Source organism: Equus caballus, chromosome 16, assembly GCF_041296265.1.
Source record: "Equus caballus isolate H_3958 breed thoroughbred chromosome 16, TB-T2T, whole genome shotgun sequence".
Taxonomy (NCBI): domain Eukaryota; kingdom Metazoa; phylum Chordata; class Mammalia; order Perissodactyla; family Equidae; genus Equus; species Equus caballus.
In genome coordinates, this window is record NC_091699.1 from 31,924,000 (window position 1) to 31,937,849 (window position 13,850).

The 13,850-nt window shown below is 44.3% G+C and overlaps 1 protein-coding gene across 4 annotated transcripts in view; it reads left to right on the plus strand.

The window, feature by feature from the left end:
- FRMD4B (FERM domain containing 4B) overlaps positions 1-13,850 on the plus strand; it is a 308,178-nt gene that overhangs the window by 139,076 nt on the left and 155,252 nt on the right. Inside the window, exon 1 of one of the 4 annotated variants that reach the window (XM_001916183.5) lies at positions 1,217-1,890. The exons of the other annotated variants lie outside the window; for them this stretch is intronic. Within the exon in view, the coding sequence (XP_001916218.2) occupies positions 1,729-1,890 (162 nt within the window). The 5' untranslated portion in view covers positions 1,217-1,728. Of the gene's footprint in view, positions 1-1,216; positions 1,891-13,850 lie in introns of those variants that run through there. 4 annotated transcript variants of the gene reach the window in all.

The following is a 13,850-nucleotide window of genomic DNA, read 5'->3' on the forward strand; positions in this document are numbered from 1 at the left end:
ACCATCTCAGAGAATATCTTCAGACTGCTAATACTAATGAACACATGGAGGAGATTTACTGTGAAGAAAGGTTTGCAAATCTTGGATCAGGTCTTGTGTCCTATTAACCGAATTAACAAACCCTCGGGCAATTTTGTTAGTAATAAAAAGAAGTGAAAAGTAGTCAAAGAGACATCGTCTAAAAGTTTCCTGATTATGGTCACTTTGAAAACAACAGGGACTTTGAGAACAGATTTTTGTGTTCTTTTGACTGATTGAGTTTCACCTGTATTAAGATTCCAAAGGCACATTTGAAACCTGAAATAAAGCTGATTTCCTTGTTGATAATCTGTTCCAAAGCCTTCTGAGCCAGTTCAGGAGAAAGGCCTACCCTTCTGCCACTTAATAGCAAAGATAACAGCCCAGGTGTGAAACCACCAATCAAATACAGACAATTGTCCTACAGATGGATTCAGGGAAAAACAACATCCTGAGATTTGCTGAGTGCTTTTGCTGTGAGAAATGTTATAGGATGAGATGGGGCTGCAATCTACACCGATTCTAAAGGAAAATGGAGACTGCTGGTATGTGGGACTCCTCGGCTCCTTTTTCCAAATGCCTTAGGCAGTATCAATTCCTGGGGGAGAACTTTGAAAAAACATTAATTATCTGGTGACTTTGCAAGTGGTGGAAGAGTTTCCTTCAGTTTTGATTGGAGAATGAACTACCTGTGCAGGTTTGTGCTGGTAGCTGCTGGTAGACATGTCCAGAGGCTGAATTTTCCAGAACCGAACCAAGGATTCTCTTGTGAGCCTCTATTTCCCCACAGATAGTAACTGGAAGCCATTTGCTAGAGCCCAAGAATCCTCTCTGTTTTTCTCCTGAACTGACTGCTGTGGAATTAGCACAGTGCAAGGGATGAGGGAACCTGCCTCTGGCTGGCAACAGCAGGCAGGTTGTCATTTTCTCCCAGACCCTCAAGTTAGGAGCAAAGGCAGGTTCTGGAGCCACACACACACTGTTGCTTTGGGACTGCTATCTTCATCTCCTGGCTCACAGCACAACCAAGGAAACATTCAAGGCTGTTCCCCCAGGAGTGGGGTCCAAAGGGATGCTATGGAGCCTTTTTTTTTCCTCCTGAATCTGTGGCTGCCCAGAGGTATTTATCAGTGTGGACAGAGCAAGATGCCAAGGAAATACCCTGTAGTGTAGAGTACGGTGTTCCCCAAAGCAGATTAGGAGACTCGGGCGGGGGCGGAGAGGGGGTGTGCGCGCGCGTGTGTTTATGTGTATATGCGGTGTGTGCAGGACGTGCAAGCCGAGGGCGCTGAAATGCAGCTCTCTTCTTTGCCTGCAAAGAGTTGCTCCGCACCACCCCCTGCCCAGCGCGCTCGGGAAGCGCCAGGGGGAGTCCTCGCCGGCCAGGGCTTCCCGTGCCCCGGGAGCACCGAGGGCTAGCCTGGCGGAGCTTAGCGCAGCCTGCTCGGCGCAGCCAGCTAGCGGGCGGGGTGGACACTGGGCTCTGTGTGTGCCAGCCGCAGCCGTTGGCTGGCGGGCGCCCAATCCGGGGGCATGCCGCCGGAGCCTGGCCAGGACGCCCGGTGAAAGACGAGTTTGGTGGAAGGCTTGACCCCCGGCCGCCAGCAGAAGCCGGCGTCGAGAGCCCAGGCGGTCGGGCAGCTGTGGGCGCACTCGCTGGCTGCAGCTGCGGGAACCGGGCACCCCCGGGTTCCGAGGGAAGGAGGAGGCATGGCTTCGGTGTTCATGTGTGGAGTGGAGGACCTGCTGTTCAGCGGCAGCCGCTTCGTGTGGAACTTGACCGTGTCCACGCTGCGGAGATGGTACACGGAGAGGCTGCGGGCTTGCCACCAGGTGCTGCGGACGTGGTGCGGGCTGCGGGACGTGTACCAGGTGAGCCAGGGCGCGCGGCGCCCGAGGGCCCTTGCAGGATGCCGGGCGCTCGGGGGAAGCCGGTTCCACCTGTATGATTTTATTCTCTCTCTCCCTCCACCTCTCGCTTTTTAAACTCCTAGCGGGCTGCTCGACTCTTGGGTCAAATGCTCAGCAGCTATGGGTAACTGTTGCCTGACAGAGCTTGTGAATTTTCCCCATCGGGCTTGAGGGGGCATTTGCAAGTTAGTCCTCGCATTTGCAGACATCTGTTATAGAGGGATGGTGTGCTGGCTGGCACTTAGCTAAGAAAGCTGTAGCTTTGCAGCAGACGGTCTGCCGGAAGCCACTTTGATGTTCAAATGATTCCTTCTTTTTTATTTCATTGGTGTGGAGGTGGGCATTTCAGGAGCAACGATTTCACACCAGTTTACAGGCAGAGGGGCCTTAATGCATTCTTCACTTTGATTTTATTTCAGTTTTCCATCAGGCAGCCCCAACTTGCAAGGCAGAGCCAGGAAAAGCTGATTCTGTGTCTACTGGCTTTTGGAAGGAAGGACAGCAAATTGTGAACACTTTGCAGGAGGATGATGGGCTGGGGAAGGGAGGGGTGGCCTGGCTGAGCGTTAGAATGCTTACGTTTGGATTTACTCCCTGTCACACAACACAGCCTCTTTATTTCTCTGCTAGGTCCCATCCTGCAGGCAAAAAATGCAGCAACTTTGTTCAACTAGGAGACCATTTATCATCTGTGGGACTGCAGCTTGCCTGGATTTTTATTTTTAACAGTCATTTGTGAATTTAAAAGTCCTGTGCTTTGTTTGTTAATATCTTTGAGATTAAAAAAAACCTACATTGTGTTTAGGAAGATTATACTTGGTGTTTACTATAAGAATATAGCATCACATTTTCTTTCCTGTGATGCAAATAGCTTTGTTGCAGTTCCTGGATTCCCCCTACCCTGACCCCACTCCCAATATGGCCATAATTTATATCTCATTGTATTATGCCCCATATGTGGTCAAGCACCTGATTTTGACAAGCCCTTGTCTTCCATCAATCAAGCAAAATTAAAAGACCAGCACCTGAGGTTAAACTGTGGGCATCTAAAGAATCAGTGTCCCCTTGTTATCTTTGACCTCCTGTCATCCTTCTGAAAATGGGAGGAACATTTCGCTTCGTGCTTTCATGATGCCGGCTCTGGATAACATGTCTGCGATGTCTTGCATTTTGATGGAATCCAAAAGCCAGGTTGAGAACCAGGGCAGCAGGTGGGGGTTTGAGAGTATTCTGGAGCTGTGGATGTCTCCCATCTGGCCACATGACACAGATCACTTGGGGTTTTGGAGCCAGAGGTATGTCTTCCTCCCACTCTTTTTCTCTTCTGGGAAATCATTGTGCACTTTGGTCTGTAGGAGAAGCGCCTGGATATAGCTTCTTTTTTGCTTTTTAATGTTGAGAAACTTTCAAAAGGAGAACACAAGTATTGTAGCCAACCAGCAAGCTTCCATACCTCTGTCCCTAAGGATTCAGGGGACTGTGACTTATCTCTTCGACTGTTAGTGACCAACTCAAAAATGAAGTTTCCAGGAACCTGAGACCCGATGGGTTCTTTATAAGGATGATCAATAATTATTTTTAAGCAGAAACAGCAACTTGAAGGATTAATCTACTAAACTATAGGTTTTCTTTTCTGTGAAACAGATGGTGACTGAGTCAATTCCCTCTCATTATGATAGGAAAGAATATCAAAATAATGTTGGCCGTTTTATGAGTATTGAGTTAGAAGGAGAAAATGATCTCTGAGTTTGAAGTTTCCTGTGTCTTTAGAGAAATAAGATTTTTAAAAACATTTCGAAACTTGGGAGAACCACAGATTTCTTAGTTGCGCAACACAGTTAATTGTTAACAAAGAAACACCATTTTCTCTAATGCCTTTTAAGCATCAAGCAAGAAATTGGTGATTTAAATTGCATAGAACTGAAAGGCAGTAAAATAAAGTGGTTAATACCTTAGGCTCCAAGTTAAACAGACATAGGAGTGAATCCTACCTCCTCCCATGTATGACCATGAGTAAGTTACTTAATCTTACTATGCTTCAGTTTCATCATTTATAAAATGGAAAATATAATGGTACTAATCACAGAGATTGATGAGAGAATTAATTGACGTGTAAGACATTTAGCACAGTGCCTAGAGCTTAGGAAGCATTCAATAAATATCTGTTCTGTCAGTTAGGATTTTTTTTATTTTAATAGGAAACCAACTCAAACTAACCTACAGAATAAAAAGAGACTTTTGACACAACTAAAAAGTCTAGCAGTAGCATAAACTTCAGGTATGGTTTGATCAGGGCACTTTGCTTGTTCCCCATGATTCTTTCAGCCCTGTCTCCTTTGCGTGTTGGCTTTTTCCTCTCTGGTTTCTTCCCTCGTGACAGCAGATAGCTGCAGCAGTTCCAGTGCTTAGATCCACATATCAACCCATCAGAAAGGAAGAGAATTTCTCGTATCGACCAACTATCAAAAAGAAGTCCTAGTTTTCACTCTGATAGGTCAACCTAGGGTTTGTGCCCACCCCCAGTGACATGCACCAATTGGCACGGGCAACAAGATTATACTACATGCATTCTCAGTGGAAGTGGTATGCCCCCAGGAGGCAAAATTGTTTCTTGGGGGTGGGAGGGGGGCAAAAAACCTTACCCTTTTTACATATAAAGCACAGACATACAATACTTAGACAGATATACAGTATATCTGTGGCATTAGAATTTGGGGAGACAGTGACTAGAAAACAAAAAGAAATATCTAAAAAGCCCCTTAAGGGGATGATCATGAACACAAAGGTTGAGAAACACTGAATTATCTTGATTTGCTTGGGCTGGTGGGGGAACAGACCCGTTTCTGAAGCTGGGTGTGAGGTTGGCCCCTAGACCACAAACCCGCTAAACAATGAGGGAAGCTCAATGCTTGGTTGAGATGCAGTCAGCAATGTGCATTGCACCTGCGTTATTAGAATCTCAAATCCAGAGCTCTTTAAATAAAATAATTAGTTTTCAGGGTAAGTACAAGGATTAGTGCACAAATCCATTTGTAAGTATTTTACCACAGTAATTTGACTTACGGGAGTGGGGGCCCATCATTAGAATACCTGTGTTGGTATCCCATAATTATGAGTTCCAAACCATAGAGGGGAATGTTCCATGATGTTGTCCAGCTTTCTGGCATATGAACTGGAAACACACACCATAGAGTTACATATTTTACTGGACTCAACTTTTTATCCTCTTGATGATAAAAAGGTGTCATTTTTCTTGCTTCTAGTCTGAATAGTCTTGTTTGTAAGGAAACCCAGGCTCAATCACTCTAGAGAGAAATAGGGTGGGGCAGGAGAGATCCATTACATGAAATACCTGGCAGTCCCCTGGGAGGGTTTCGTTTATTCATATACTATAAGTGAAATAAGATCTCCCACCTATTCATCAGGAATTTGGCAACAGCATTATTGCGTGACTGGCAAAGCTGGGAAGGCATAATTTCTTTGGAATTGAACACTTCCTCCACCTCTAGATTGGACAAGCAAGTGCCTCAGTTCGCCAACAACCATGAATAAGTAAGATACTACCTATAAGGCATTTTTGTAGTAAGGCAACTAAATAAAAAGCAGGCTGAGGCTGCCTTTTAGCGAAGACTGACTTTATGCGTGCAAATTTGGATTAGGTTAAATTTGCAGGCATAGGACATTCACCTTCAGTTTGGGGCTCAATTTTAAAAGCTGATTCGTCAGTTATATGTCTGTCTTGCTTAAATCTTGCCTGGATGGATTGCATTATAGCAATTAATTAGGTTGAACAAACAGTTGAGGCAGAAAATGATGAGAGAATGTTGTTGAGAAAAGATCAGTACACTTTGCTTTTTATTAAGTGTGACATGTTCTAACAAAGCCCTCAGTTTATTATTTGGGATTAAGTTTTCCTCTCATCCCCAATGTCTCAAAGTTAGAATGTCTTGCAAACCCTGAGTACAGTCATTGCTTCTAGCAGAAGGCAACTCAGACAGAATCCAGGATATTTAAGTGACCGTAAGAGGCTCCCCGGAAGCAGGTGGCGGGCATTGAGTGGTTAGCATGCGGAACATGGCAGAGGCTGTAGGCTCAACTTGACCATTTGACCTTGAGCAAAAGGCTTTTCCTCTCTGAGCCTCATTTCCTCCTGGCTAAGAGGGGAGAACTATAGTACCTGCAATATGGGGTAGGGTGAGAAATTCATGAGAAAATGTGTATAACGCTGAGCACCCAGCCCAGCACTAGCCAATGCTCAGTCAATGTTAACTCTTGGTTGTGTAAAGGACTTAACATCAGACCCATGGAAGGTACTTGATAGAGGGTAGCTAAGAGTATTACTGTTGTTTTTATAAGTGAGACTGGTTCTCTGGAAACTGAACATGCGAGGATGTTCAGTAAGAGACTGAAATTTCCCAGAGCAGGGTGTGTAGGGTGGACCTTGGGTATTGGGACTTGTGTTCCACACGTAGACCCACATTTTCTTTAAACCCATACAAAAAATCTAGGAGGTCACAGGCAGCTCACACAAGGGTCTCTAAGGAAATGATCTCTCTATAGCCAAGACTCTAATGAACCATAAACTGGTAACACCAGAACTTTGCATCCCCCCACATTGGTTGCAAAAGACCAAGTCCCCCAAAGGACAGTTCCCTGTTGAGCATTCAGTGATCTGTGTGCATTTCAAACCATGTGCACCTTGCTTGTCCCCACCCTTCGCTTTCCACAGTCCTGAGTTATATTGACTAGAAAGGCTGGCTGACAAACTATAACCCACAGGAGAAAACTGGCCTGCCTCCTGTGTTTGTAAAGAAAGTTTTATTGGCCCCCAGCCTCCTTGTTTGTAAATAAAGTTTTACTGGCACACAGTCCTGCTCAGTCATTTACATGTTGTCTATGGCTGCTTTCACATTACAATGGCAGAATTGAATGGTCGTGACTCAACTACTTAGAGCTGAGTAGTTGATACAAAGACTGTATTGGCCACAAAGCCAAAAATATTTGCTATCAGGTCCTTTACAGAGAAAGCTTGCCAATCCCTGGACTAGGAAAAAAGCAATATGTTAGGCAGAGAATGCTAGAGGAAGAAAAGTCCAGAATCAAATTGTAGAAAAATAGAACTTGAAGGAATATGGAAGAATTTTCTCATGAAAAACCTAGTCACCAGGAAATTAATAACCAAATATTCAGTTTATCTTTACGTGGTCCTTCATTGGAGTTATAGACTGATTCATGCATTTGTCCATTTATTGGTACCTAAAATGATTATCAAGGGCTTACCATGTCCCAGTTACTGTGCCAAGGTGTCAGCAGCACAAAGTCAAAATAGATCTTTTTCCTGCCCCCAAGAAATCTCTTGTCAAGTGGGGGAGACAGTTAAGGAAATGAAACTCTACGGAAGGGCTTTGCCCAGGATGACCTAGGCGCACAGTGGAGGGACTCTAAATCAGCCAGGCTAAAGCACTGGGGAGGGAAGGGGAGCCAAGGAATCTTCCTGGAGGAGGTGATTCTCAAGCTGAGGTTTGAAGGACAAGTAGGAGTTACATGAAGAAAGGCAGAAGGGCATTTCAGGTGTGGGAAAACATGGCTGTGGGGGAATTTTAAGGAATTTTTTAAGGCTGATGAGTTGAGAGAGACAGACAGACAGAACCAGAGTCAGAGACAGAGATTTTGATTGAGAATAACATCTGAACTTGAATGATCTTGTACTTGAAGATTAGGATTTTGGTGTTTTTCTTCAGAACTTTCAGGGCAGGGCAGAGGTTGATTTAGGACTCTCCCTGGCAGCAGTGAGGCTGACAGCTTTGGGAGAGGGTGGCATCGTGGAGGCAGGAAAGGAAGGGAGGTTAGGAGGCTGTTGCAGTGACGAGGTGTATAGTCAGAATAGGATGGGTTTTGCTATGACAACAAACAGCCCCAGGGGGCTTAAAGAACTAAAAGGTTATTTTTGGTTCACTACCTATCCAATCACTGGTTCCCTGTAAGCTCTGCTCATCACTGTCACTCAGGCTCCCAGAATGTTCCTGAACATTGCCAATTGCCATGATAGAGAGTGAAGAGCTCTTTGGGGCTTTGCTCTGGCAATTAATGCTTGGCCTTTAAGTAGCTCACATCACTTCTCATGTGTTATTGGTCAGTGCTGGTCGCGTAACCCACTCAACCACAGGGGCCAGGAATAGCAGTCCTGCCAGGGAGCAGCATGAAAGCTGATGCAGACTTGCTTTCTTAGGAAGCAGACTCTGAAACAGAAGAATAAGCCAGAAGTTTACTAGAGAGCGCTCTGAGGATCAACACCTGTAGAAGGGACTAGAAGGAAGTAGGATGGAGCAGAGGGAGAAGTTGGGCTACAATTCGGGCTCAACAAAGGCCTCAGCTGACCTCACGGGTAGCTCTGAAACTGAAAGTTGTCCCCAGTTGGAACAAGAGGGCTGATTCTTTCCCCCCGCCTTCATTAACCCATCACTGGAGACGGACTGCCCTGGAGAAAGCAATGTGACTTTGAAGTAGGCAGCTCACATTTAAGGAAGGGCAATTCCCAGAGGGGGCTGAGAGCCGTCAGCTCAAAACACTCCTGACAGCTGAGGGAATAAGGCTGGGCAGACTTGACATCTTCTGCACATGCCTGCCCAACAGGTGCTAGGATGGAAGCCTGAGCTAAGGCAGGCCCAGCAGGAAGGAAGTGGAGAGTAAGGATTGCACTGATGTGAAGGACGTAGAATTCAGCTTCAAAACATGGCCTGACTATCAGGGCGGTGTCCTGACTGGATCCCACACTCTGCTGAAGCCGTGGAGTCAGCTACTTGTGGTAACACATACAGAAAGGAGAGAAAAGTTGGCTGATAAATGAAATACCAGTTCACTTATCACTGAGAAAATTCCTCCTCCACTTTTTCTGGTAACCGAAGACTGGGGTTTTATGGCAGGGAACGAAGATGGTAAGGTACCCAAAAACTGAGAAGGAAAACTATCTTAATATTTTAGCCCATCGCTTGACGTAAATAAATTTCGAAAAGACTGTGTCATTTAAAATCCACAAGATTAGTCTCAGGATCTTTGAAAAGCGTTTTTGAACCTTTATTACACAGCTTGAAAAACACCAAGTTAAGAATAGACTTTCCTGCCTGTTCTACTTGGTATTTGTTTTTCTCATTCCCTCTTTTCTTGGTGGAGCTGCAGCATAAAGTAACTTCCTGTTCGTCTCCTCCTTACATTTATTCTGAACATTATATTTGTGATGTCCAATTTGGTGGTTGTGGAAAAGTGTGAATGATTCGAATAGGAAATAAGATCTGTAGTTCTAAATTTTATAAACAAAACCATATGACTTACAGCATGGAAAGAGGCAGAAATTAAGCCTCCGTATGTAATTACATACATGTGTGTGTATATATCCATATATAACAGATATACGTTCTGGCATCCTTGAAATAAACTTTTGCCATGAAAGAGGCTGGCGAATATGGTAAATTAAAAAGTACCATTTTCCTCTAATGTCCTAATTTTTTTTAGTCTCTTGATTTTTTGTTTGGGCAAAACCCATTGCTTAAATAATTATTTTCTCCTTAACTAGTGCTTTTATATAGTCTAACTATCTTGCCTTGACTAAAAGCTATTAATTTTATCGAACAGCTGCTGTGTGCTAGGCCTTGTATGTGGCACTTTGCATGTATTATCTTTTTTTAAAAAAGAAAACTTCTAGAGGATTATTTCAGTACACAAAAATATAAAAGACAATATAGGTAAAAACCCATACACCTGCCAGTCAGTTTTCAGGCATCTTAATATTTCACCATGTTTGTTTCAGATACTTTTTTGTAATATAATAACATTTCATAGAATCAGCTAAAATCACCTTTGCACCTCCCCCCTCTCCCTAAAGCTAATCCTACCCTGTAGTTCATGTTTTTAATTCCCCAGCATGTTTTTATAATTTTGCCACATGCTTGCATCTATAGACAATATACATTATTTTGTGTTGGTAAAATTTATATATGGTTGTGTCATTCTCCTACCTTATTTTCTCTCAGCAGTTTTTGGGATTTCTCTCTAAATTCGTTTTAAACCCTGTATTCCATTGCATGAATATACCAATCTCTTATTGATGGATATATAGGTTGTTCCCAAATTTTCAGTGTTGCAGAATACGACAGTGAAAATCTTTGTATTTGTCTCCTTGTGCTTATAAGCAAGAGCTTCTCGGGGCTGGCCCGGTAGCGCAGCTGTTAAGTGCACACATTCTGCTTCTCGGCGGCCCGGGGTTCTCCAGTTTGGATCCCCGGTACGGACATGGCACCGCTTGGCAAAAGCCATGCTGTGGTAGGCATCCCACATATAAAGTAGAGGAAGATGGGCATGGATGTTAGCTCAGGGCCAGTCTTCCTCAGCAAAAAGAGGAGGATTGACAGAAGCTAGCTCAGGGCTAATCTTCCTCAAAATAAATAAATAAAAATAAAAGAGCTTCTCTGGGGTATATACCCTAATGAAAGGGAGAGTTGGCTGGATTTTTAGCTCTATTAGATGCCATGCCTTTTCTTTGTCCTTGTAACAACTCTTCAAGATGATATCACAAACCCCATTTTATTGGTTTTATATACTTATTAGCTAATAAGTCATGATGCTGGAATTTGAACAGAGCTGTAGTTGACTCTCATGCTCAGCCTCTTGCCACTGACTTGCTACTTTATTAAAAAGTAAATACATAAAGATAGAATCTTATTTATTCATTTATTCATTCACTCAACAAACATTGGGTGGAAACATAGCCTAGTGCTTAAAAATGAAGTCTATCAACCCAAACTGCCTGAATTCAAATCCTAACAGACTTTTTGTTAGCCATGTGAGTTCTCTGAGACTCAATTTTTTCTGCTGTAAAATATAGGCAATTATAGTACTGCCCTTAGAGAGTTACTCTCCTCGGATCGTTATAAAAAGTAAATGTGTTGATATTTAAAAGCACTGAAAACAGTGTTAGATGTATGTGTGGATGGATGGATGGATGGAAAATAATTATATGTGCAGTGTTCTCAATTTCTTAGGCATATAAATAACCTTTGGAGTTTCTAGAATCTTCAGAAGCCTTGGCTCCTCCTTCCTCCCCCATTAAGAATTATAGTCTAGTGTGGCAAGCAGGAAAGAGGCCCACTGACCACTGCATAGAGACGCCGTGCCCACGTGGTTTCATGGCACAGCTTTTTATCAGAAGTCTCTGACATCTTAATGCTATTGTCTTCTTGGTTTATTCTATGAAAGCAGAGATGCTGACAAATATTAGTTGTTTTATTTCTGTCTCTCCAACAAGAAGCCATTTAACTTTCTTGCTTCCAACCCCAAACCCTACTCCATAGGACTAAGAAGCCTAGATTCTCATGCTTGAAGGCTATGGAGCTCCACTGACTGCTGTCTTTCTCCTCCGTGTAAGCTCTCCTTCAGTATGACCCTTAGATTTGCAACTGCTAAGGAGACCCAGTTATTACAAGCATCATGCTACCCTTGGGAATGTAGCCAGCAAATATTTTTACAGAAATTAGTTTGTCTCATTAAAATGTGATTAGATGCTTATTGTCTGAGAGAGAAAAGGGCCTTGATAAAATAGGGAAATGGAATGGGCTGTCGTCGGCTGGACCTGGGGTAAAATCAAGGCTTCGTCATTTACCAGCTGTGCGACCTTGAGCCAAGCCAGTTAATTGCTCTGAGCCTGTTTCTTTACCAATACAAAAGATAAAATAAGATCTATATTTTGTTTGGTATAAAGGTTAAAAATAACATTGAGAAATAGTAGATTTTCAAATGTAAAAATTTGGACTCCTTGCACAAACTTGATCCTAAGCCAAAAGTTGTCATGCTAGTCCCTATGAGTGCAAACTCTGACCAGGATTTAAGCCCAAACACTCACATTTAATAGCTGTGTGACATGGGCAGTTACTTGACCTCTCGGTGCCCCATTGTCTTTAGTATGAGATGGAGATGGTAATAGCGCCTACCTCCTGGGGCTGTTGAGGAGACAACAGTGGACAATATAAATAAAGACCTCACTAGGCACCTGGCTCATGGTAAGCATTTAAAAAGTGCTGGCTTTGGTTATTTCTACTTAATGAACACTTTCTATATGACAGATGTAGTGCTAAGCACTTGCTATTTACCATTTCACTTAATTCTCCCAACAATGCCATGAATAGGTATTATTAAACCCATTTGGCAGATGTGGAAGTTGTATAGAGCTGGTAAGGAACTTGTTCAAGAGTGAAGATTGGAGCTCTGATCTGTCTAAATTCAAATCCTACTCACTCAGCCATTATGTGGAATAGATTTAGTTTGCAAACCATTCAGCCTCTTCCTTTTCTACATTTGCCCTCATGGAGTCCTTCCTAGGACTCTCCCAGGCTCTAATCTCTTCCTGTACCCGACTCTGAGCCATAGCAGGATTCAAAGAACTCATGGAGACTAATTGGCTGATGCCGATAGTCTATTCTGAACCCAGCCTCCAGAGTGATTTTGTTCTAAGTCAGTCAGATCATGTCCTTCTCCTGTTCAAAACCCTCCGGTGACTTCCCAATCTTGAGAAAAAGCCAGCCTTCCCGATCCTACAAGGCTCTGTGTGACTGGCTCCTGCTTCTCTGGGTCTCTCTACCCTCCACCCACAGCAAACACACTGAACCTCTGCTCTTAACTCCCAACGCTCTTCCCCCATCCAACTCTCCTCCAGCAACACTGGCCTCCTTCCTGCCCCTTAGACCTGCCAAGCACGTTCCAGCCTCAGGGACTTTGCCCTTGGAGTTTTCTCTGCCTGGAACCTCGTCACCCAGAAGTCCACACAGAAGTCCACACGGCATGCTTCCCCCTCCTTTCCTGAAGGTCTTTCTTCAGATGGCACCCAACCATAGAGGCGCTGGCGCTCCCCGCACCACCCCCCACCCCCGCCGTCCATTCTCTCTTATCCTGCTTTACTTTTCTCCATAAGTCTATCACCACCTGACGTTAGGAATTTGTTTGTATGCAGATTGTGTCTTGTAGACCAGAATGTCAGCTGAAGGAGTGCAGGAAGTTTGCTTGGTTCCCCATAGCATCCTCAGTGCCTGGAGCCTAATGTGTCCTTTGGAAACGTTTGTTGACTAAATGAGCAAATGAATCTGCTTTACATCTTAAGAAGCTTCCGCAGACCCCTCTGGGGGAATGGCTGGGGAGGGGGTAAGAGCAGTTAGGAGGCCCTGTCTGATGTCTGGCTGAGAGGTCACGGGGATCTAGGCCAGAGTCATGGCAGCATGTGGTCCAGGAAGACACTGAGGATTTGGAGGAGGAGGAAGCCACATTCTGGGGACTCTGTCCAAAGAGAATGTTTGCATTCTGTGAAGTTTTGGAAACCTCATGCAGGAAAAAAGCCTGCATGTTGAAATGTATTTGTGTATGTGTGTGCGTGTTTTCATTGTGGAAAACAGCCGGAGGCCAGTGTACGTTGATTGAGAATGCATTCATTGGGTTCTCTGGTGGCCATTTCATTAGGGAAGCAGCGTTTTAGAGAACAGAGCAGATGATTTCCTCCAGCCCCTGTGAAAAGCAGCTCACCCGAGGACCCTAGCCTTTGTGCACAGCCAGCTGCAAGTACCCGCCCATGGCCAGGCCTGGGTGGGGAAGTTGGCAGTTTCTGCAGTTCTTGTCAGCCCCGACTGTCAAGTGATGGCTGTTTCCTGAGCCCAGCCCTGTGGTTAGGCTCTGGAAGGTGCCCTGTTTGGCCTGACCAATGCTGACAGGCGTTTCAGACCTTTTACTTTCTCGTTTTGGCATTCTGTGGACGTCGCTTATCATCCTGACCCTGTCTCAGGTCGTTCCCATCCACTGGAGTGAAGGACGGAAAGATCCTTTGGATTTTTTGGATTCTTGGGAGCAAAAAAAACCCAACATTTTTTCTGGTCTTCATTAGTGTTTAA